Genomic DNA, 25,413 nt, shown 5'->3' on the forward strand with positions numbered 1-25,413 from the left:
ACTTCAATTTACAGACCAATTTTCTCAAGAGTCAAACCCTGCTTTAAAATAAGACCCCATTTTGTCATTTATGATACATAAATAGACCCTCAAATGTTCACATATAGTCATTTTACGCAAGAAAATTGTTTAAATGAGTGTTTTTCAGTTTGTATTCATGCACAATTATTACTGAGACTGCACTGTTTGGGAAAAAAGTTGTCTTTTTGGGAATAATTTTAAGCCGTTTTTTTTTCCAAATTGGGATTCTTCTCTAGGGGAAAAAGCCTTTATTCTCCACTAATTCAAGGCAAACAATATCACTAGTACTGCTGGCCCTAATTATTTGTCATTTTTTTAACACAATATTTTAATAAAGTAAAACTTTTGAAACCAGATAGTGTAATTGTCTATGTACAGCACTAAATGATTTATGTGTTCTTTTGTTACATACATGTATGTATAACTTTGGCAAGTGTAAATTATTGTAGTTCTAGCATACTACAATGTAGTACTGTACATGGTCTTCACCCTTGTAATAATGACACATGATTGAATTCAGGGTTTTATGATTTATTACTGTCCAGGTTCAACTGGTACTTTGATATATCATTATCAGATATCATTCATTTGATTTTCATTCATTGTATACATCCGTCAATAATTACAAAGCCCATCTCGGCCAGGTTTCTGACAATTTCAAAGCTGGCTTCCAAATTATATAAAAGAGAAAAAAAGAAGGAAAGGTTGATTGCAGAAAATATGTGAAGCAATGACTCAACAGATTATGTTGATCCTCTCAGACAGCATGCAGTGAAAACGATTAACTTTTAAGGTGAAGGGATGGTTAGATATGTAAATGTAATACATGTGGAAAGAAAACATATTTGTCTCTCAGGACAGTAACCTGTGATTTGTCCTTGTTTGACATCATGAAAGCTATGCAGTGTAGCATCAATAAAACTTGTATAAAATATACTGTGTATACTCTCACTCAGTAAATTTATCTACCTATAATACAATGTAATAGCTACTATCTACTAGGCTTATCCATATTTTCATTTTGTGAAATTGATATTTTTTGTTGAAGTATTGTGAATTGATCATGTTGGTTGTTTCAAAATCATAAATTTACATTTTTACTTTACAATTGTGTGTTTCAATTTTAAGGGCATCCCCAGTCTAGAATTCAAAAGGTAAAGAGTTCATTGGCCGGTCAGTTTTCAGTCAATGGGTTAATTCATGTCTTCTGTATCGATTATAATGAAGATTCAGTGTAGCATTTGCCTTCTTTCAATTGCAGCGGTCAATAAACTTTCTGCACAATCCTGACCTTGGTTGATATGAACAGTGATGTTGATCATTTTGTGAAGAGAGAGTTGTTTTCTGTCTTGCCCAAATGCAGTTAATGATTTTTCTATCCCCAATTTACAACAAGTATTTTTCCACTATTATTTGTTAATTAACTTCATCATGAGACACTGAAGAGAGTTTTGGAAGCTAAGTTTGCTTGTAGCTATAAGCATGGCCACATGCATCTTATTACAATTTATGTGATAAATCTAATATATATACTGTACTGGTGGTATACATGGTATATATGTTGTTTGTAAATTTGACTTCTTTTTCCAAATAATTCTTTTGTCATTTCTAATGTGTTTGCTTTGAATTGAAATTTTCACAATTAAATGGTTGAATGTTTACAACTTTTGTTGTGTCAAAAGAACTATGTATGCATGTTTCATTTCACGGTCGGTCGTGATGTCACTACAGTCATACATGTACATGTACCTTAGAAACAAAATTGATGCATTTGACATCAGACATCGTTGCATCTAGGTCATGGCAAATTTGCAAGCAGATCTAGATATATACAACATTTTGGGATTGCTGTTGTGTATCTCTTGTCTGTTATGAAAATCTATACCTATGTGCAAGTTCTGCTTTGGCAAAAGAAGGTGTGAATTGATAAAAGTCATAGAACATTACAACTAGTACATGTATTCAGCAATTAAAAAAATATATTAATTTTATGACCCTGCTGCTGTGAAGGGGGCATTAAGTGTAACCCTTGGCCTTGTCCATATGTCTCAATATTATTTTCTGTTCTCTAAGTAACTTTAGAGATAAATACTTGTGTATGATATTTATTCTATTGGGAATATTGAATGATTGTAAGGTGTACATATAAAAAAGATGTGGTATGATTGCCAATGAGACAGCTTTCCACAAGACACAAAAATGACACAGAAATTAACAACTATAGGTCACAGTATGGCCTTCAACAAGGAGCAAAGCCCATACCGCATAGTCAGCTATGAACGGCCTTGAAATGACAATGTAAAACAATTCAAACGAGAAAACTAACAGCCTAATTATATGTACAAAAAATGAATTAAAAACAAATAGAAAACAAACACATAAATAAATGACAACCACTGAATTACAGGCTCCTGACTTGGGACTGTCTGTCTTGAAATTGACCTCATTTTCAACGTTCTTCAATGGTTAATGTACATGTAAATTTTTTGTATGCGAGTCTGTTTCTCAGATACATTTACTATAACTTACTATAAGCAATTATATGGTCACCATAATCATAATACAGACTAAAAAATTCTATACAGTGACAGTCTTTATTGTCCCGCAACACATATATTGTTTTCAAATATTTGGCCTGACTCACATTACAAATATATGCTAACTAATATCTGGCAGGTGATCATGGTGATGGGAGACAGATTTGAAAGTACACATGCACTTACATTTATACTTAATAGATGCATTCATCTGCTTTTAATGAAATACAAAGTATATATTTAATGGTTTTAAAACAAGTTGTATTTTCAGCAGTTGTTCACCAGTACATGCATGTTTCTGTTTGATCTTGCGCATGTACATTTTGTAAATTATCATCTTCCTCAGACATCATAGTAAACTGTAAAATATATACATTTCGGGTACACCATCACTACATGTAGTACATGTTCAAATTTATCTCTTTATCTTTTTGCTATTAAAAAAGTATGTTTTGTGCTTTTTGGTTTTATTTTAAGAAATGCATGTTTATGTATAACTACAATCATGACAATGTATAAATAAAAGGAGATAATGAGCAAGGTTAGGCAGCAGTCATATTTGCCTAACATGTTTTATTTTGTTAAAAAATCACTGATTGATAAATATTCCAAACTAAAACATCCAGGATATATTGAAAATGCTTCCAAGTTTAGGTTTGGTTTTGTGGTCATATTTTTTCATGCAGCAAGCATTAATAATCTCCTTTTAATTATTAAATCACTGGTAGCAGTATAATACATGTATATAATAATAAAACATGTACATGTAGGTTCATTAAAAATTTAAATGGAAGGTTATTTAAGGTAACATGTACATTTAAAAACACTCTTGTATGAGTGATTTGTTGTGTAACTAACATAATGATGGCTGGGGATTCAAGGTTATAACACTTACAATGTATATATGACCCTGTGTTTAAGATTAGGGCATACATCAGTCTAATTCTTTAGCAATATGCATAATGCATCTAGCAATATTACAGAGTTAATCACCTACAATCACTAAAAATTCTCTCCATGGAGTTATATATGTAACTGAATTAACTTTTGTGTATATATAATACATAGGTACAAAATGTAGTTTTAAATAAAAGCCTACCACGTGCACTCATTTCACAAAAAGTCTGTTGTAAGTTTTTGTGAAAAGAGCCCCTGTGTTTCAGGATCCCTGTTCAAATTTAAATTTTTGAGGCCATCTTAGACATCAATTAATCTGTTATCTGTTTATATTTATACATGTTTCAGGAACTGATATATTTTTTTAGGATGGTTAAGTGGTAAAGAAGCACTGTATATGGAGTCATTGACGGAAGAGCAGATAGGACAAGACATTGTGGAGGCTCTGAAAAAATTCCTTAGCAAAAAAGACATTCCACAGCCAAGAAAAGTCATCAGGTAGCAATATGTTTCAAACAATTATTTATGTTAACTTGCACTTTACAAACATTTACATGATCCCATATTACTGTGACCTCTGTTTTTTTTTAATCATGCATAATTTTATTATCATGATTATATGTTTATTCAAATTATTGATTAAAGCACTGATTGACATGTCATTTGATTGACATGACAAATACTCCCTCAACCAGAGATTGTATTGACTATAAACATTATCATATGGATGGTCATAAGTTTTGATTTCTTTAATTTAAGTGGCGGTACAGGTTGGGGGTTCCAGAGGTTGGATTTTTGTGGGCAATCAATTTTGAATGGGGACACATGGTTTGAACCCCCTCCCTTAGCCTTGGTTGAGAACCCCCTTATGAAAATGGTTTTATCCACCCCTGAATTTTGACATCATCTACATGATCTAGACTTGTTGTAATCTTTCATAATTTTTTAGTCCTTTCCCATTTGTTCTTATGTTTATATATTTCAGGTATACTTATAAATGGTATGATTGCAAATGAGACAACTCTCAGCTACCATAGACTTAGTTGACAACAAAAGGCCACCATATGTCCTTCATAACAATGAACAAAACCAATACCGCATAGTCAGCTCTAAAAGGCCCCAAATTTGTATATTTGATATCAATTTTAAATTCTACAATCCCTCTCTTTATCTGTCACTAGGGTTGTACGTGACTTGGAACATATACTTTTAATCACGGTTAAAAGGTCAGATAATACAGTGTGTTGGGTTTTTCTACCTATCTTTTTTGTATCACTCTTTTCCCACACCCCCTTCAATGAATTTTTGTAACATTGTATAACCTGTAACAAGTGTTAAACCTGTAGACAGGTAAAAATACTCAGACTTTTGATGTTGTAATGAGATATTTAACAGTTACAAAAGGTATTTCCTGTACAAGCCTTAAAAATCAGCAGATCAGTAGACAAGCTTGAATGAGATTCATATCCCTGAATCAAGTTTCTCAAATATTCACATATTTTACTCAGGTCTTAGTATTGATTGTTGAAAGATTTTTTTCATTTTCAATTGCAAAAAAAAAAGATTAGATGACACAAGATTTAACAAGTGAATCACTAGGAATTAATGATTATTGGGTAATAGATTTGTGATTCATGTATATTTTAATCAGATCAGGTTTTAGAATTTGTATGATTCATCTTTTCTTCAAGTGTTGATGAGAGAATTTATTTACCCAAAAGCATAAATGTACGTCTTTACACAAGCATACATGGTTGTGTTTAAATGTTTTCCAGATATATAGTCAAAGTTTATTAAAATATAAACTGTGGACTTGTTTGCCTTAGTGAATGATAAATAAATGTAAATACCTTTACAAAGAAGTATTATAATATGAATAAGATATTAAGTATATTTGATAGAGTGCATATGAAACCGCACATTATTAAAATTCTGTTGGTTTGTCAAAGTCATCGTAATTAATGCACTCGTTTCGCTCAATGACTTAAAGCATTCGGTTTAAAACAATTTACATCTTACTTCAATAAGAAACATATAAAAACAAAACAACAATAAACAATGATAAACAACAAACAAACAAAGCAAGAAAAGGAAGACCTAAATTTGTCCTTTAAAAATTAAAATTAATGATTGTCAATTGGGCAAAAGTGTCAAAATCTATATTGTTCCATAAATAATCAGAAATAATATAACTATAGTATTAATGAATAATAAGATTTGATTTTAGGTTTTTTTTTTTGTCATAAGTTTCTAAATACAGCTAAGAAAGAAAAGTTTAGGTTCATATTCTTTATCTTTTTTATTTGTATATACATGTATATTGTAACTTTTTGATAATAGACAAAATATGACCAACTAAAAGATAGATATATTTAAATCAATCTCTGACTTAATATACAGCAGGTTTGTTTTATCTTAATGATTGAAAACATAATTCATTATAAGCATCATTTGGCTTTCAAAGATCAATAATCCATCATCTTAAAGGCATTATAAGCTGTCAAATTCATTACCAGCAAATTGACTAAACTGTAAGGTTGAACAGTTAAAATAAATTATAATGTATATTAAAGCAGAAAAAGACTTAAAAGCCAGGGCAAGGGCAAACAGTGCAATACCCTCATTGATAGTCAAGGTCGTTAAACACACATGTAGTAATGGTATTCCCAAACCAGGTAGGCCTTACTTTACATTAAATTGTCTATTCTAAGTCAGAAAACTCTATGGTGGTTATCTCTGTAAATATCTGTGAACCTGGAGCAATTCATATGGACTAACATTATATGTCTGGACCTAAAGCATTTAAAATCTGCCCCATCTGGACTAATGTTATCCACTTGTCTATTGTTGAATATTGTATAATGACCTTTTGAATTAGATGTCTTATTGCATGGTCATTTAGTCATACTTTACATACATCTCAGTTCATACATATTAAATCGTAGATATTTCATACATTTAACTTCTCTGGGAGCATATTTCTATGTATAAAGGCAATCTAGATAAAAGACAGAAGACTTGTAATGTCTTGTAGTTCGTGACAACTAATATTACATTTAAGTGGCTTCTAATGTCCCCATCTTAAGAACTTGGGAAGGCCTTCCTAGACATTCGCCAATTGCAGCTTGAAGAACATATAATTTTGTATATTCTGGATAGTATGTACTGATTAAACATGTTAAAATGTTTTTTATTGAGTATCATTCTCAAGGCATAATGACAAATAATACACCACATTGAATAGAAGGTTTGGTATACATGTACCGAAGGCTATAAATGCATGTTTTTACTAGAGATCTTCAAGGTCACATACTGTAGTTGCAGCGTACATATTTTTGTGGTAATTTAACAATACGTTAAGTGACTATTATAGCAACACAGTCTATTAGCAGCACAGTATAAGTCTGAGCTTTAGCTGAGTTATATATATATATATTTAATATTTACATATATCAGATCTGTTGCCTACATGTGCTGGAATAATAAATATGGTTTTCAATGAGAAAGGATAGAGGTACATTTTGGAATCTTTTGGATTTAACTAAAAAAAAAAAAAATTGAAGTTGAAATCTGATGTCTAGTTTTGAATTTTTCCATTGTGAAACCTTTTGCTGTACAAGTTTATTGAAAAATATATATGTAATGCAAGTGTTTTACCATAAGGACAGTATTCAAAGTGCTGTGAATTTTAAGAAAAAAAGGTGTATTTTGATTATGGTTGTGCAATGTTCAATGCATTTTGCATACAGTGCATGATGTTTGACTTTGAATTGTTAGACATTTAATATATCTCATTTTATTGTCAAGCAAATAATTATCATTTAAAAAGAATGTGTTATTTAATTTTACATTTTTGAAGACCTTGAATTTAAATAGAATGTAACATGTTTATTTGCCTTTCAGATATATAACATCTAGACAGATTTCCTGGCGGCAATCGCTGGAAAATATTTATTCATGATAGTGACCTATACCTTTAGGCTCACAACACTTTTTATAAGCTATCAAAAAATTTCATGTTAAGAATTTCCCTGAAGTTTTTTGTGACCAACTACCGTAGAAAAATAAACCTTTTTAAATGTCATCAGTTTCATAATATAGTCTGGTGAATTTGTTTTATTTGCTAAAAATAGCGTAAATATGATATATATTTATGAGACATTAAGCTTTAAGTTATTTGCCAGTAGTGTTAAGAGTTGTAGATATGTACTGGTATCAGATTTAAGCTTTCATTTGACAATATTTAGTTGTTTAAAAGAACCACAATGAGTTGGTTCATTGTAAAATATGAAATGAATATGCAGATAAAATGTGTACATGTGACTGCATGGATATAGGTTTTGGGGAATTGCAAAACAGGGTTGCAAAAAAGGTGGTTTATATCTTTAGATTATAAATCAACGAACAACAGATTTTGTTGATTTCAACTTGCTCCTTTGCATATCATGGTATATCTTTTGACAATGAACACTCCAAATTAAGTTCAATTTACCATTTTGTTTCTATATCCTTATTGATTTGGTATAGTCACATATATATTGGTCATTGCCAAATGTGCAATGAAATCTAAAATGACTGCTTTCAATTTTGTATACAACATTTTATTAGGGCTTTTAGTTGCGGTTCATTTATAAAATAATATATGTAAATGGCTTAGGGATATATAGTAGTAATTATGCCATAGCACAAAAACTGTCATTTAAATGGAATACATATCTGATAATTTCTAATTAGTTACAGTTTTTTTACAGCTTTCAGAGTTTAAACCAATTAATCAGTCTGAATTTAGAAAATCTTGAATCAACATGATATCTTGAGAAGAAATGTATAATATTTGCCAATATAATCGATTATATATTTACTTGTACTGCTTCGGGGAATGTAGGTATATTGTGCATAAATATTAGTGGTAAAGCTTATCTTTGTTTACTTTAGAAGTAGTGAAAATTACCTGTCCTATTCAAACTAACTGAATCTGCCAAGTACTTCACATTTGATGCTAGGAGATGCTAGTATTGTAGTTTGATATCTATATATACTACTAATTTAGGAAGAGACTGATTTCATTAAGCTGCATCTTCTCTGAAACCTTAAAAAGTTGGAAATATTTGTGATATGATGTATAAATGTAGTGTTTTGTCTTCCTAAATTTATCTTTGAAACAATCTTTGTTCTGCAGAAAATGCCAATATTTGAGAAAATAACCCAATTCCTAAATAGTTATCAATCCGTGTCTTCAACACTTTCACACATGCTGACAGCTCAGTCCACGTTCTGTCTGAGGAAATCTTCCAGTGGGATCAAATGTTAAGACACAGTTCTAAGGACATAAGCTTAAAATCAAATTCAAAAAAATATTGTAAAGCTTACTTTGTTTGCTTTATAGAATAGCTAAATATCTAACAGACAAAATCTATCATGGTCAGTAAAACAGGCAAGACATTTCAATGTGTGCACTCTGCAGAATTATTGCACATTTTGTCACTCAGGTGCCTTTTCTGGATGAAAATATAAATTAAGTCTTGCTGCCCTTTTCTGCAAATTATTTAGCACCTATCTCTAAACAATAAACTAGCCAGTAAACACTGAGGTTGTGAGTTTAAACCCCTTTCAAGTGCACTCAACTTCAATTGACTAGGATGGTCTGTTTTCCTATTGAAGGTTGGTGGTTTTCTCTGGGCACTCAGGCTTCCTCCACCAATAAAAACTGACCACCACGAAATAGTCAAAAAGTGGTGTGCTTAAAGGTTGCATTAAAACACTAAAAAATCAAAATTCAAATCTCTAAACAATACAACAATATAATATAGTAATAGAGGAATATTAAATTTCATAATACAATAATTTTCATGAATCAATATTTATAAATTTCTTAATTTTAAAGAGTTATGAATAGAGTTATTGATGAGAAAAAGTAACTTAATCTGTAAATCATGTCTATGACAGACTAGAATCAATTCTAACACCTTAACCCTTTCCTCAATAATGACGCTTTTTGACGCCACCCCCTTTACTCCATAATGACGCCTTTTGACGCCTGTGTAGTGCTTCAGTTGAAACGTCTTACCAAGGAAAAATCTTTATCAGAACTTATAAAATTTGTATCTAATATAAAAATGATATTCAAGAGAATATTTGACTGGAATTTTATTGATGAAATATTCCTTTTTGCAATGCATTGCTACTTTAAACCTGATGATTTTTTTTAATTGAAAAAATCCTATGCGAATCAGGTATGTGTAAAAAAAATGTCAATGGAGGAAAGGGTTAAATAAAAGTTTATTCGATTGATGATTTTTGAAGAATACTGTTCTCAATAGTAAGAACCAGTTCTGTTTGCTGGAAATAGCCAGTTTTGCTTTCTGGAAATGCAATCTTTGTCTTGTACCAATAACTGTTCATGCATTATGTAACATACAAACATTTGATTTTAACTTTATTTCCATTGGAAAGTCAATGGTCAATGTGATAAAAAGAATAACTTATCAAAAAATTGAAATACATATAGAAAAGTATTCAAATTGTGACCTAACAACATTGTAAATTACTTGATCGCTATTAGAATAGATCAGTCTCATTAAATTTTTTAGGTTTTGATATAAGTTTTTGGATTCTTTGTGACTGCATTTGATTATGAGACAAAATTTGAATTTGACAGGAAAAGAGATAACTAATCTTTACTTCCTATAAATGTTTACATGTACTGAACAAGCTGTTGAGTATAAGTCCATTCATGTTAATTGACAACTTATTTGCTATTATCTTAAGGAGAATCAATATGAAAATGATATATATCTGAAGTTGATATTCCTCAGGTTACAGATGTATATCAGCTTGTTATATTTATAGAAACTGACCTACATTTCCAAAGGGGAGGAGTTCATGTTCAAGGTACTGATCATGCCTCAGAAATTAGAAAAAGATTGGCCTGAAATAAGAAAAGGAAAAGACAAGTTTTTAACTAAAATAAAATAGCATGCATTTAATTTTTTAGTGCAGAACATTATATTTAGGGTAAATTTTTTTGTTTGCAATTCTATTTCAATTGTTTTTCACTATTTTACATGCAGATAGGCCAAAATTCATCATATAAGCTTAACTGCTATTTTCATGTCCCTGTGTCACAGGCTAAGTAGACAGTAAGTGTAACTCTTGACTGTCCGTGCAACTTAAGTCCGTCTATCCTGTATTCCATCCTTCCTATTTCATTTCAGCTTAGGTTTGCTTCATGCATATTTTCTGAAATTGATACACAATGTTAAGAACCTAAGTGACTAACAAATTGCAAAATTCCACAATCTCCAGAAATTTCAAAATAACCATTGTTATCATGTAAATTAAATGAATATTATTTGAAGAAAATGTATTGTTGGAGACCTGATAAAAAGTGGATGTACTGATATAACATTGATGACCTTTACATTCCTGCATTTCCCCAAGCATTCCCAATGTCAAAATGCTGAAGTTATTACATCACAGTAAGAGTTCATTGTACGTTGTTGTCATTTATGCTAATTGACCTCTCGATAACATCATAAATATAGCTCATTCTCATTCATAAAAATGAACCTGAAATTTGTCTTTATCCAAAATATACTTTATATAGCTGTACTTTGTGCATCAAACATATTTGTTCTACATCTAGACAGCTATTTAAATCATTGGAAGGTCTTCCAAGAACTCTCAACTCCAAACAAGATTGGTTTTGCTCTTATGGTCTACTATTTAAAGTAAATATGTACACAAATATTAAAAATACAAGCTACGTACACCTAAACTTGTTCTGTGGTTATCAATAATAGATATATAAATTATAAATACACCCTGCTCCGGTGCCAAATAGTAAGGTTTCCAAGTCTTGACTAAAATTACAAGTTCCCTTTATGGAATTAGATTGACCTTGGAACAAAGAGTACAAACCCATTAGTCTAAGCAGATGTGATGTATTTGTTCAACATTATGACTTTCACCAGAGGTTATTCAATCCTTGCACAGGGAGAATTAATGTAAATCTAAAATCTCTCTGGACATGAGAGAGATTATCCAGAATGAAAGCTGTTATCAAGATATGAAATATTTACTGGCATCATGGAATACTATATTGATTTTTCCTTGTTCAATGCATTTGAAGTAAATGGCTCACAAAATTGTAATTTTTTTATGGTGCACTTTGCAAGTACTTGTATAGGTAGTAAAATTAAAGTGGATTGAATAATTCATAAAACCATATATTAAAGGAACAGATTTGTACATGTAATTGTATTTGATTGAATATAAGTATTTATTCTGGTGACAGCTTGTAAGTTCATAGAAATGTTGACCAAGATATTGAAAGTCTTTCTTTTGATAAAATGGCATGTATATGATGTAGGATGAAAAATTTCATCACAAAAAAGGCCACCTATGGACCATCTACTAGGAGTTGTACACCCCTCTATACATGCTATATATGATAAGATCTACTCTCATAGCAGCAGAGGCTAATCAAGTTTAATGAAGAGTGCATTTGTTTCTAACAGGAAATTTTGTTATAGATGACTATGGTTTAGGAAACGTTACGCTGCTAGAAACAAATACATAGTTTAATAATCTTTATCGACCCAACGTAGTAGAGACAGAAATAGATTACACTCACACACTGTAAACAAACAGGTAAAAGTGCGGGAAATGAATAACCAGGACTTTGCGAAAACAAAATGTGCTCGTAATAATTAAAACGACAGATGCAGAAACAAAATTCATTGTTTACACGTCTCAACGATAAATGATCAACGATTACGCGATGTCAACATTGACCAAAAAATATAAGAAACAGATGGATTAAACGACTCCGCGTGTAATCGTTTGCATCGTTTAGGTTAGAAACAAATGCGCTCGTAGTTCTGTACCTTGGCTACCTTTAAAAGAAAAACTCCAGTATTGAAAAGAGTCCAGTAGAGAGTAGCCCAACAACAAAATGAAACGAAAATGAATACTAGAGGTCAGCATAGGGTCTTTAATGCCAGAAAAGGGTACATGTACATACTATGTGTCAAAATCTAATTAGCCTCCCCTAAATCACTGACAATATATGCTTCCAAGAATAAAAATTGACTGAACAACTATAGTTATATATAGTACCTAAAAATAAAAAAGGGGAATTTACGATGACCCATAAACGTTACAATACAGCATGCCACACTGTTATATCCATTATTGTACATGTGCAAGAGATTTTCTTAAGATCTTAAATACAACAACTAACAATTAAGGTAGGAGCTGTAGATTGTATGACTTTGATTTTGAGGAAGAAAATATATTCAGATTTGTGTAATGTTGACTGGCATGATGAAAATACTTGTAAACTAATATTTCTGAATGTTATGTCTTTATTTAAGTCACATGTATTGGTGTTAAATATTTCTGTTGTATGTTTTATAATTCATCAAACAAGTCATATTCTAAATCGGAGATGAAACAAAGAACTCTGAACTTTGATATGAGTTATATATACAAAGTATATTTATTTATTTCATCTTTGTTACTGAATTAATTTAGGTCTGAGCCCAGGGACATGACCAATTATTGACCTAAGCCATTATTCATTCTCGGTAAACTTCTTACATATTGGCTAATATCACTTCTGTATATTAATAATAATAATGTAGTACTTTTAGATAATGAATATATATGATTTGTTGCTTATATAGGCATAGATGATCCATTTACATACATGTAATTAATGAGATGAAGATATTTATAATGGGGAAAACACACCTTAATTTAGTAAATACTGGTGTTAAATGAAATGTAAATTTATACATGTTCAATGTGCGTCACAGACAATGTGTGTGAAAAAAGAGTCTGATATTGATCAACAACTGGAAGTTTTTCCCTTTTTCCAGATACTGGGTGAGTTTGCTGATCTTTCTCCCAGCATTTCAAGACTTGATTTATAAGACTGACCAATTCTATAATTAAGCTCTATAAGTCTGGGATTTAAAAAAAAAGAAGGACATTTTGAACACAGGTCATCTTTGTTGTCAATGGTTGAGTAAATACTCAACGGGATGAAACCAAGTTTTTTGGTGTGGTTATCTCAATTATTAGTTCTCTGTGTAGTGTTTCGATGGCTGTTGTTGGTCCTTTTTCCTTGTTACGAGTATCTGTTTTTCTCTGACTTGTTGTTTTTGATTGCTACCATGGTATATTCTCCCTGTTTTCTGAAAGTTTTACTGGATTTAGAATCGTTTATTGTTTTGAATCAATTTGACAAAAGGAATGATTTGACCAGTCTTCTTCCCTGTTTTGAAGTTTTTATTATATATATATCTAAAAAAAAGTTTGGCCTAAAACAACAAATAGGTTTCTTTGACTACATGCTTTATATGTGCTTTGAATATCTTAACAGTCTGATCTATATACCTAGATATATATAAATATAAGTAAACCTTCAGAACCTGACATTTTATATGAAATATATAAGTAATCCAATTTCCATATATAAATCTTAGATTTTTTATACCTTAAACAATTTTTTTTTTATATATGCATTTTTATATTTGTGTAATTTTGTAAACTGTTTGAAAATTGATTAAATTTTTTTTTTCTTCATATAAATTTCATAACCTTGTCTGAAATTTGTCTAATATTCTGAGATTCTGTGATTGGCTGAGTTTGTGAGGCCGAATTTGTTATAGGCTGAGTTTATAATAGTCTTGAGAACGTTCTTCTCTGAGTCATAAGGGAGTCCAGCGGAAGTAGTAATATCAGAAACTGATAATAATGACGGAAAATACATCTGGAAATCATTTTATTTCAAATCATTCCCTAAATAACAAAAATAATTGTTTGGAAGGAAAACACACTACAGTTTGTATACTACTTTAAGGGTATAGAATTATATTGATTACTGTAATCTGAAAATCATCAGGCTGCTGTCCCATTGACATATAGTCCACTTCACCTATGTCTATCAGTTTTCACTTGTCAAAGTGTCAATTTCAATAGCACACTAATTATATATTTTTTTTAAATGTTGTATAGACTATTTGCTACCTCTAGTTTTGATATTATGACTTAAAGATGTTCAGGGTTTGATCAATTAGGTATGATATTGTTCTTAATTTCTACACCTATGGTCTAAAAGTGTTTTGCTTAGGTATGTTAAACAAGAAGACAGATATTAGAATGTTACCGTCTGACACCTGTACTCTATTAGGTTCTATGATATATGTAGTACATTTCTTTAAACTGACATATAAGGTCAGGACTTCTGTTTCTGAGGTGTGAGTTAATGAGTTTTGGGTCAATTTGTATCTATATATGGTGTAAAAATTTATATATAACAGTTTACTAAAGGAGGCTTACAACATGTACAGCACATGTCTCAATAGATCAACAATAAAACCTGTTACAAGAGCCTGCAAATCTTGTGCCAATCTAACAATTTTTCAAATTGTTTGAGGGCCAACAGACAACACAAACAAAAAATTTGACGATTTTCACTTAGTCAATGCATAATTCATTATTCCTTCATTCCTCTATATAACTTTAATCCATCTCCTTTGAATATTGAATTTAGTGGAAAATTGGGACAAACTAAAGTGTTATATTCATAGCTGATTGTTTAATGGTGTCATTTCCTGACAGAATTTCCAGCAATTACATGTGCAAAATTGATGCTAATGAAATGTTTTGGTTAGAACAGGCTTCTGAAAACCAATCCTTCATATAGTGGGTAGAAAAGTTATCTTCAGGAAATTCTGACTTAATCATGTGCTTGAAAACTTGTGGTAAAAGGGAGTAAAGATTAAGACCCTGACTTCCTGTTCAATTACACTTTTGTTTTGGTCAGACACTGGATTCTTTTGTATATACATGTAGCTAGCATATTCCTCTTTTTGACCTTGAAGATAAACAAATATGTTTCAGGCTGTACATTATTAGTTTTATTTGCCAATGTCAACAAATATCCACACACATTTTATGAAAAGAAATCTATGTATTTTGAAATTGATTTCTCTTTTGAAACTAAACAATAACAATGATTAGACATATGCCATTCACTCAGTGTGAAATATATATATTTATTCAAACACTTGACCTCGATCTAATAATAAAGATTATTCGAAACCAATACCAGTTCCAATCAATAATATCAAAATTGTATCTGACACAACATGTGATGTTAAAAGTTAGAATATACCTATTTGAAAGTAAAATTTCATTTCCATTATTTCATAACATATTGGATAATGAAGTCATGGCCTAGTTTTTTGACTTGTTGATGATGTGTTGTGAAATATGAAGATTTAAATGTTTGTCATGACGTCAACAGTCCCAGTTACTAGACAAACAATTCTGCGTACATGTAATTGGTGGGCTAAGTACATTTCTAAGTATTAAATCAAGTTTATGTTTATTTGTCCTTGCTCAAACTTCCTCATGCTTGTTCTTTTATTCAAAACTTTAAAATCTAAATTAAATTATGACATAAAAATTACGTTTAAAAGGAAATGTTCATCTGTTGTCAGGATGTTATGTGATCATCGATTTTTACTCCTACACTGGATTAGTAACAGTGAAAACGTTCATTACTATAACAAAGATTGCACCACATTTTTGTGGCATCTGTTTAGGTGTGGGGTTAATGTTTGCGTCTCTCACAAATTTAAATATTCCTTTGTCTAGTATGTTCAAAGCAAAGTGTTTCATAAATTTATGATTCAATCCAACCTTAATGTTGCTTGGTTTAAACCAGTCCTTGGAAACACACTTGAGTTCAGTAATTTTGAGTAACCAGAATCAGGCATGACTTAATTGAAATGCAACAGGCTGAGAATTACAGAAAAACAAGGAAATTGTGGATTACTCGGAAAAAGACATAAAAATATACCTGTATAGGAAATCAGATCATTTTGGTTCATTGATTTTGTTTTTATTTATTTTAAAATATGTAGTATGTTTAAATCAGAGGAAGACATGCTTTTGATGGTCATGTTTTGAACAGGAAGAGACTGACTGAATAAACAGGATAAACCTGTATAAACAATTCTCCCTTCCCTTTGTCTGCATAGTAAAGCTCAAGAGTACATGAATTGTTTATTAGTTTCAAGATAATGTGTTGTAGCTTTTCCTAGAATTTTAATTTTCTACAAAAATGGTGGTATTGATTATGGTTAAAACTTATGAATCTAATTATATAATATATTGACATAGTGCAACATGTTGCCAAATGGAATTTGATATTTTTAAATTTGATATGCTACTTTAAATGATGTGAGCTGGTGTATGTACATATAGGGAGTGAATATTATAAAAATCATAAAACAGTAAAATTCTTCCTTTTCCTGTTTTATAATCCTGGTACCTTTGATAACTACTGTCACAACTAGATATGATTTTAGATTGAACCTTGCTTTTAAAAGCTTACCAGGGAGAAATCAAATTTATTTCAAATCTGATAGAATTATCATTAAAACAAAGCATTTTCATCCAGCAACACATTACATAATCATGAGATTCTTCTTAGTTTTACCTTCCCAGGGTCAAATGTGTGGTGTGGTGAGACATTCCATTAAATATGCTTACTCAGCAGGTTTAATGACGATGTTAATTTTGTTTTGCATGCTACAATAGTTAAGGTACATATAGGTAAGATATAGGTTTAACTCCCGGTCAGAAGAAACACCTGCTTTCAAAATTTGTAAATAACCCCAGTAAACAATATCTGCACTTTGACTTGATCTTATCCGCTTTCACCTTCAAGTCCTCGTATTATAAACAAAAATGTGTGGAGGTATTTCATGATGATACCTTGTCACCTGACTTTGACTACGGTACTTTTTCATGCTTTAGTGGGCTGGATAATTATTTCAAGATGAACCCCAGTGGTTGGGTTGTGTTCAAGATAAGGTTCTGTCACAGGTAGTTTTGAGATCTTTTCGTTGGTGAGTTAGTGAAACACCTCATTTTCATGGTTTAGTAAATCAGATTTTACTTATCCATACTGTTACTTTCTATTACTGAACTTGTTAGATTCAAGACCTCATTTACCTGAGCAAGACATTTATGTGTGTCCTCTTTTGTTATTAATTTGTTTTTACTGTTGATAATAATTTTGTGGTTTACTTGTACACATTATGATCCATCTTTAATGACATTTTTTTTGCTGCGTATATGATAATTGTTAAATTACTAAACTAGATTTGTTTGCATTTAAGGTTTCAGGAAATCTATTGTTTATTCATAAGGCCTAATTAGCATGAGTCATTTACATGTATGGTTTATATGAAAATATTGTGAAGAGACAACATTTCATCATGTATCCAAAGTTGAATTTTGAAATTCTTCTTTTGATAAGTACATAAATCTAATTTAAACTTAATTATCATAAAATTGTCATCTTCAGTGACAAACAGAGATATAGTAAACCAGAAATGATGTCCTTGTTACAATTTAATGCACATATTTTATTTATTAACTGCATATATATCACCAATACGAGTCCAGCATATATAAGACAAATATATGTTAAAGTAGCAGTACTTATAGCTACAACATATTCAGTTATCTAGTCATTTAAGTCCAGTTGCAGGAATATATCTAAAATTTAAAAGTGTATGTTTTCGTACATTTAAAGAAAATTTTTAATATCTTTTTAAAAAAAGCTATTTCTACATTGTCTAGATACAGAACCAGTCTTAAGACAATATCACTGCAGTTTGTTTTTTTTAAAAGAAAGACAACTCTAGCATATATGTTCATTTATAAACTAAGTCACTTTACAAAGTTGCTTCTTAAGTATTGTGTTTATATCTTTATGTTATGTCCCATCTCCTCTAAACGGAGATAAAGTGTGAATAAAGTGTGACTAATGACCATCTTTTTGTTTGCTATCGAATAAAACAGTTGTCTAGCTTTAATTTCTTTCTGCCTGTAGAATTGGAGCAGATTTTTGGTTTATAAGTCTTATAATAGTATTTACACTGTTGACGTTGTTACATTACATCTAGTTCTATAGCAAAGCATCACAGTTTATGATATTAGTACACAGTAATGTTAATTAGTACTGAATTCAGACCTCTCAGGGCCTTATTTTCACAGCAGATGTGATGGAGGTGTAACTCAATAAATAAGTCAGAATTAATTGGTTAGGGATTAAAGGATGTCAGGTTGTAAAGTTTAGATCAGAGTATGTAGAGGATTCTTTTATTTATTTTGCTTCCTTAATTGATACATGATTGTACTTTCAGAATCATAAGAATGATTTATTAACCTTTATGTACTGAACTTAGACAATGCATACACTTTATTTCATTACTTTTATAGGGACATTTAAAAATCAAAGCATGTTCCAGTTAAGCAAAGATACATGTAGACAGTCATGTTTACCTGGAAGGAAAATTGATGAAACGATCAGTTGATTGTAACCAAAAGATTGTAGACTGTCTGATTTGACATTTCTTTGGAAAAAAATTCTTAAGATATGGACTTGGAATTAATTTTGATTTTATTTTTTCCTGTTGCACAGTCAAAACCCAGTATACTGAACAGAAAATTCATTGAAATCCTATACACCACTTGAAATATTCAAATGAAAATTCTTGTGTACAGTACAGAAATGTTAGTTATTAAAATTGTATACATGTATCAAATTAGATAGTCGATTCTAGTCTGTTGTGTATGATTATTTTGCCTATCTAATTTTAAAAATAGAGATAAAAACCAACAAAACCCATGTTTGATTCATATACCTAACACTTGAAAAAATCTATAACTTTCATTAAAACATTGAGATTTCTTGAATTAACATATACACCTTCCTAGATAAAACTGTTGGGATTGTGTATGTTTGGTATGTCTGGAATTTGATATAAAGTACAAGTAATTAGATTTACTACTTTAATCCAGGTTTTTGCAATTGGTAAAAAATAATCTGTTCAACAAAGCTAAGTTAAAAGGTATTACATATGTTAATTCCAGTATTAATTTCTGTAGATCATGGTAGACAGTAGTTATGCACTATTAGGCAAATTTAACCTTATGTCATTCAAAACAAAATTTTGCCTCAAGTGTAAACAAATTTTCAGATCCGCCTGGCCCTAGAAGCTATACAAATTTATTTCGCTATAATTAACTTCATGGTTTTTTCACAATACATATAGATTGGAAGTCATTGAACTGTTGTTTATTATCTGTTTTAAAGTTTATGGAAGTCTATATTTTAAAAGGGTATTTTTATTAACATCATAGCTGTATGGTATATGAGGTTAACCTTTCGGATAGAAAAACAGCAAAACAGCAATGACATCACAGTCTATACCACATGCCAAACTTTAATTGTCTGGAGTTTTACTTGTCTTATGTTCAGAAAAGTTGTGGCTACCAAAGATTTGCAATTTAGGCTAAACATGTTTGCAGAACAAAAAGCTGTATTTAAAAAAAAAGAAACCGACAACCACCAAGGTTCATGACTTTGTGGTGCAGTATTCACTATTCAGGCACATTTTTTTGTATAGCACAATCCTTAGAAACTTGTCTTATGAATAAACAATGTACTTTTGATGTTTAAGGTGGATCGGGACTATTCGACTGCACATAATTTCACGCATGAATTACAATGTATTTTTCTTAAATTCGATATTATTTTTTTTAAATATTTTGATTGATTAGAAATGTTAAATCATTGTTGTTATGTCACTAAAAGAATATTTTCATTATAAGGTGTATCTGTTAAAGGCTCAAAATGACATTTCACCCATTTTCACCATTTTCCCGCCAAAATTTGGGTTTTAAGGCAAAATAATTTTTTTTCCTTATCGGTGACCTATGTTTTTGATTTGCTCATTCTTTGAAGCTATATTTCAGCTTTATATATTACAGTTTTGGACAAAGTGTCATAGAATGTTTTTTTGATATTCCAATAAAAATATGTCAACACTTCTATTTTCCCTATCATTTCAAAATTGAAAAATGGTCCCATTTATATACCTGTTTAAAAGTAAAATTTTGAGCTTAAATGGTCTGTGACCCCCTATTTTTTTTAGACCAATTTTATTCACCTTCCGTAAAGAATAAAATAACTGAAAATAAGGCACTTCTGGTAGAAACTTAGTATAGGCCCAAGCCACCTTAATATGAAAATGTTCTTATGCTGTAGATGTTAAAAAAAACAGAAATCCTTGTCCTGTATTCATGTTTTTTTTGTTGGCCAAAACACCTGAGAGATTATTATTTTTGAAGATTCTGTTGCAATATTTTGACCATGTGTTGTTTTGATCGTTTACAGTAATCATTGAACTCTGTTACACAATATATCCTTGTTACTTTATCCCATTGCTTGGTCCGTGATATGAAAAGTTAAGTTTCATTTGTACAAAAAGGGATATATGATACACCTCCCAATCCTCCTTGTTGTGTTTTGATCGTCTAATCCTAAGCAAAATAGTATTTCTATACTGCATAACACCTTATGAATCAATAACTTTTTTAACAAACAATCCTACGAAAAAATATACATTTCAGCATAATTTACTATAAAATTGTGTTATATCGTAATATTTGTTTGTGAAAGAAATGCAGGACTTTGTGTAGTGAGCAGTTCATGTTTCCTAGTCTTTACTAAAGTTGATAAGAAAGAAAGATATTAGCACGTTTGTAGAGATACTAAACTTCTTGAGATGCAATCTTTAATTTTTATCTGGTATCTAAAAATGGCTTTATCATGGTTATTGCACAAAATCTAGTCATGCAATTGTTTGTTCCAATCAGTTTTTCACTACATTGGTTTTTCTGATGTGTGTATGCATATTATTTTTTTCCTTCACTCATAGGATATATGATAAGTGTTTCTGCCATGTGATGTTTTGACTGTTGAGTAAAGGTCGGTCAGAGCTGGTCTAGATAGAAGACAATAATTATGTGTAAGTTCAAAGCCTTATTTCTCAACCATTGTATCCTTAGATGTCACGTACATGAATGTTGGTAAATAAACTATATTTGTATTATCTCTTTCACCAAAGGCCAGTAAGTATATAAATGAAAGTTAAAAGTTGACTAATATTGGCAGTGGTCCAAATGTTATCAAGTGTTGGAAATTCTATTAAATGATCTCTTAATTGTTATATTGATATCTGGTCAGGTAATTGAATCTGACTGTAAAACATACCTACTTAAGTTCATTAGTAGGTAATTGATGCAACAGGGGGTCAAGTGGGATAAAGCTTCTGTAATATCAGAATTTATTGTATGCAGGTATTATTGCAATTTTTGAAGAATGGACAAAAATGCAACATTTTAGTATTGCAATTGCAAGATAATCTGCATCATGATATATATATGTATCTGATTGCGAGTTCTTATTGCAAAACATACCCAGCATTATTTGCATTAATAAAAACCACACAATAATTACTGAATTAACAGTATTCAAATGGTAACAGATATTTTATGATGTTTTTGTCTGTTGTTATGACGGATCTTCCAATACAAAAGAAGAAAATTGATAAAACAAAAAATTGGGAAAATTTCCAATTTCTTCTGAATTTATTTTTTTAAAGGTTTGATTAAAGTCTTTTGAAGGACTTTAAGGTTCAAATGAAGATTTTATTCTGAGAATTAAACATCTTAAAGAAGTCACACAAACAAATACAGGAAGTTAAACAGAAAAGGAAATATGTCAAGAAACAAGTGTTATCAATTTATGAGGGATTGTTGCCAGTCTTGAAATCATTGTTGAGTGAAAATTTTCACACAATTTATTTTCTTTTAGCATTTAAGAAGATCTTTCTTATTAATTGGACTGTGAAACAATCCTCTTAATTCATTTGAAGTCTATCAAGTCTAAATACTACAAAGGTTTTATGTAAAGTTCATCTGAAGTTTGTATGGTGAAGGGTTCTAAAGTTAGAATCATTTATAAACCAATGACCTTACAATTGTCATTTGCTGCTGCTCTATCAAGCAAGTTAGTCTGAAGCATTCTGCATTTAGTAACTATCAGAATAGTATATGCTAAACAGACAGAAATCCCATTCCTCATTAAAGTCCAGAAAATATTAAAGGGACCATATTAAAAGAGGTTGTTGTATCTGCATGTGTCAGGGTAATGAATTTGTGACATTTGCTATTCTTTTCTATGTTGCATTGTATCTATGACTGATTTATTGTATCTTTAGAAAAATGATTTATAGGATAGTGTCTGACCAATTTATTTACATGGAATAGTAATTGACTTCTTCATGTATTATATACCATAGTAAATGACTTATTAATCAGGTGTACTTATTGATTTTTACTGCATAATGGGTTTTGACATGGTAGCTATTGTCTTTACAAAAATAGACTTAAAATGTAGGTTAGTGAAATGAGGGTAATTAATGAAAAAGATAAAAAAAAAATCTGAAGCCTTTCAAAAAATTTCTTACAAGTTAGCTCTTTTGGACCTTGAATGTGTTTAATTGAATAAGCCTGTGGATGTTATACATATTGTTTATGTAGAATATTACTCTTGTTTTGGTTGATCACATATATCTCTGAAATAGGAGTTCTGAAATCTCGACCCAGACACTTGACTTCAGAGAGAGATTTCATTATTTTTTCAACAGTAAAAGTTATTGTATATATATGAGTATGGTCATTTGCACATATATAATATACATTCTAATGCAACAACATTTGTAACGTTCATTTTGATTGGATAACGTCACTTTCTTACATGGCATCAATTGACAATTGATGATATGGGACGTACGCGCAAGCGCAGACGGCATATGACAGATTTTAAATACATGTTTTAACGTTGTTTTCTGTCAGTTTCATTAGAATGGAGATAACAATATTGTATTTTAAGCTCCGACGGCATCAATTTGGGATTTGATGGTCGCAAATACCCGTTTACTGTCTCCGCTAGCGCGTCGCCAGTAAACTTAATTTGCGACCATCAAATCCCCAATTGATGCCGTCAGAGCTTAAAATACAATACAGTTATCTCCTATTTGCTCAAGGAGCATAGATCTCTAGCATGACAGTAAAACAAATGTATTTGTTTTCATTGGTATATATTCTTACCTTTCTTTTTCAGGACCAGATGGGGAAATAACCCTTACACCAGAGGATCATATAGTTTCCTGAAAGTAGGAGCTCAGGCCGTAGATGTAGATGCTCTGTCAGAACCCTTAATGGGGTCAGAATCTGATAAGGTGAGAGAGATCATTATGAAACTTCAATGATAAAAGAAGTGACTTTCAGGATATGAGAAAACTTTCAAGACCCACTTATTGATTGTTGTACTGTAAATTCAGAAATTATTGCGTGCATTTATTATTGCGATTTTGTTATTTTAGACTTAAATGCAATTTTAAATTTTATGATTTTTGAGAAAAAAATCCAGTATTAATTCATATAAAATATTTCAAAATGCAAGTTTAAATTATGGCATTTTTGGCTATAGTAAAAACCTCACAACAATTTCTGAATTTACAGTATTTAGAAATAAGATGTGGTATGTGTGTCAGTGAGACAACCCTCCATCCAAGTCACAATTTGTAAAAATTAACAATAACAGATCAAAATACGCACTTCAACTCGGAGCCTTGGCTCACACCAAACAGCAAACTGTAATGAAAATTGAACCTGCAAAGCTGGATTAAGGTCAAGTTGCTAAGATTACATATTCAGCATGAGAGCAATTAAACAAATTATCAAACAAAAAGGTATAAAATGTAGGATTACTGGAATGGAGCTTAGGAAGTTTGGTCTGGACTATAAATAAAGAAGAAAAACAATGTTAGATCTGCAAATTTGCATCAGCAAAGTTTTGTTCTTCCCTCAGTGGAACCCTTGCTGTTGTGACATCTTGGCAACACAGTCTGGGACTGTGTCTAGTGCCCTAGACCTCTTGATTAACTAAGCAATATAAAATGTAGCTTTGTTTATTTTGAGTAATGCCTTATTAATATATTCCTGTGTAATAGACACAACACAAATGTTGTAATCATCAAATGGGTTTAGACTAGTAAAAACTGAATCCAAAGGGAAAATTTATCTGAGCACCAACTGACTCCTTGTCAACATATCATAAACAAACCTATATATTGACAAATTAGTATTTACTTTAGTTACCTGTAATTCATGTCTTGACCTACTTTCAAAAGAATAATCCATTATAGATTTTTTATGTACATTGACCAGGTTATATTATTTAAGTCTGATAAAGTTTTTGTTTAGGTGGATGATATTGTTTAAAAAGAAAACTGCATGATATATATGCACATACTTTAAACTTTCTTTTGATTATGTTTAGATTATCTTTTCTCAGTGTTCTGCTGAAATAGAATTAGTTTGAGAATATAATTTAATGAGATTTTTTTTTACATTTTTGAGACATTGAACTTTTGATCAGCAGATTGTTATAGTGTTACATTCATTTATATGGTATATGTTGAATGAAGGTCATCTTGAAGCAATAAAATATCTCTTTTTTGTTTGGCATGAATAATAGTAAGCTTTGTTAATGTATTTATATTAGAAAGTAACAAAGTTTTTTTGTAGTATTGCTCATTTATAATGACATAATTTTTCTAGTTGAGAAAGTCACATTAATAAGTTGCGCCATGAAAGACTTTGGTTCACAGTACTTTAAAGCCATGTTTTTATGCTTTGAAAAAATCAAAAAAATCAGGGGAATTAGTGCTTCTTTTTCACCAGTAACCAGAAAAGTGAATGCTTTTGATGAAGTATTGACAAATTTTCTCCAAATCTTTTTGTCTTGTGATGAGAAAAGTTTAATTCATATCACATGAAGCTTAGAGTTCAAATAAACATCACCAGATGTCGGTGTATGACATCAACTTGAAATTAACAACAAAAAAATGTCAATAACAATAAAAAATGAAAATATTTTAGATAAACAACATGATCATGACCTAATCTTTTTTATCTGTTATTTCAAAAATCTTATCAAATTATTAATTGT

The 25,413-nt window shown here is 30.6% G+C and overlaps 1 protein-coding gene across 1 annotated transcript in view; it reads left to right on the forward strand.

The window, feature by feature from the left end:
* Positions 1–25,413, forward strand: part of LOC143072946 (spermine oxidase-like) — a 37,780-nt gene that overhangs the window by 6,250 nt on the left and 6,117 nt on the right. Inside the window, exons 3-4 of the mRNA XM_076248120.1 lie at positions 3,824–3,953; positions 23,521–23,638. Coding sequence (XP_076104235.1) covers positions 3,824–3,953; positions 23,521–23,638 — 248 coding nt within the window. The remainder of the gene's footprint in view (positions 1–3,823; positions 3,954–23,520; positions 23,639–25,413) is intronic.

The sequence above is a fragment of the Mytilus galloprovincialis genome, chromosome 4 (genome assembly GCF_965363235.1).
Source record: "Mytilus galloprovincialis chromosome 4, xbMytGall1.hap1.1, whole genome shotgun sequence".
Lineage (NCBI taxonomy): Eukaryota > Metazoa > Mollusca > Bivalvia > Mytilida > Mytilidae > Mytilus > Mytilus galloprovincialis.